This window comes from Chaetura pelagica, unplaced genomic scaffold (genome assembly GCF_000747805.2).
Source record: "Chaetura pelagica isolate M959 unplaced genomic scaffold, ChaPel_1.0 scaffold3, whole genome shotgun sequence".
NCBI lineage: Eukaryota > Metazoa > Chordata > Aves > Apodiformes > Apodidae > Chaetura > Chaetura pelagica.
Window position 1 is genome coordinate 7,007,980 of NW_009952974.1, and position 1,400 is coordinate 7,009,379.

Consider the following 1,400-nt stretch of genomic DNA (forward strand, 5'->3'; position numbering starts at 1 on the left):
GTGTGTGCTGGTGGCAGGGAGCGGAGCCGAGCTGACGTGGCCTTGGACTGGCTGCAGCCTGGCCGGGTGTGCAGGAATGTGTTTGTGCAGGGGGAGAGGCCGCCTGCCGTGGGGCCGTGACAGGGTGGGGCCAGCGGGGACGGGGAAGGGCTGGGGGGCACCTCACAGCGGGTAGGGGAATACACAAGGTAGTGGGGCTTTGCCGTGGTGCACACTGGGGTGCAAGGGGAGAGGGAGCAGGTCACACTCGCGTGCACTCTTGTGTGCAAGTTCATCTGTGCAGTGCACACACACACACACACACACACACACACACACGCATGCTGGGGCTGTGGTCTCTGTACAGACCTCTCTGCATACACCACCCCCAGCCCAGTCCTTCCCAGTCTCCCAGCACCCTTCTGGAACACCCACAGCTCCAAGGCCAGGTGTGCTTGTAGCAGGGTGGGCAACTGGAGACCCATGTGTCCAAGTCACTTAGCTTTGTTCCACCATCCTGCAGCTTTAGAGGGGATGTCCGGGGTGTAGGGAGCACCTCTGGAGCTCCCCAGAAGGCTTTGGAGTGATGGAGCAGGCTGGAAGAGGAGGAGGCCGGGAAAGGGTGCTAGAGGAGAAGGCTGGGTGGGAAGGCTCCTGCCAGGGCGGAGCCGGAGCCGGATGCTGGCACGGATGTGCTGGCGTGGCCAGGCTGGGGGTGGGGGGACCCAGACCTTTAGGGTGCTGGGAGTAGTGAACTGAGCCCCCTGCCAGCTGTGGGACACCATCCTGAGGACCTTCTATCACTGTCCCTCGCACCACCACACAACACAGGTTTATAAACCTGTGCCTCCAACTCTGTCCATTCCATTTGTGGCAGTCCCCCCTGCCCCGATGGCACCAAGGATCCTCCTCCCCAGTCCTGCAGCAAGCAGGGCCCCCCTCTCTCTTCCAAACCAGGGTGCAGAGAAAGCGGACCATGTGTTCACAAGTTCTGTAGCAATCACCTTCCTTGGCACTGAGGCTGGGAGGAGAACCCAGGACGTAACCCCCCTGAATGTCCTTTCCTGGCTCCAGCCCCTTCTCTGTCCAGTAAGCCTAGCAAGTTCCTATTTCCCCAGGCAGAACATCATGGAGGGCAGGAACCACTCTGTGAGATTCCCTCTACTCACTGTGTGTGAACCAGAGATCTCAGCCCAGGGAGGAGATGGCCATGAGTCCAAAACCACCTGGAGAAGGGGAAACCCCTTCCAGGTGCTGAGAGCTGGGGTGCAGCAGGGCTCTGGGCTCGCGACCTGCCTCCGACCCCGCAGGGGTTCCCTGGATCCGGCAGCCCCCCAAGGAGCAGAGCAGAGGCAGGAGCACCTTTTTTTTTTTTTTTTTTTTTTTTTTTTTTTTTTAATTATCTTTTTTTTTTCTTTCCA

At 59.3% G+C, this 1,400-nt stretch overlaps 1 protein-coding gene across 1 annotated transcript in view; it reads right to left on the reverse strand.

The window, feature by feature from the left end:
- Positions 1–604: 604 nt before the first annotated feature.
- CRYBA2 (crystallin, beta A2) overlaps positions 605–1,400 on the reverse strand; it is a 3,785-nt gene continuing 2,989 nt past the window's right edge. Inside the window, exon 6 of the mRNA XM_009996261.1 lies at positions 605–688. Within this exon, the coding sequence (XP_009994563.1) occupies positions 605–688 (84 nt within the window). The remainder of the gene's footprint in view (positions 689–1,400) is intronic.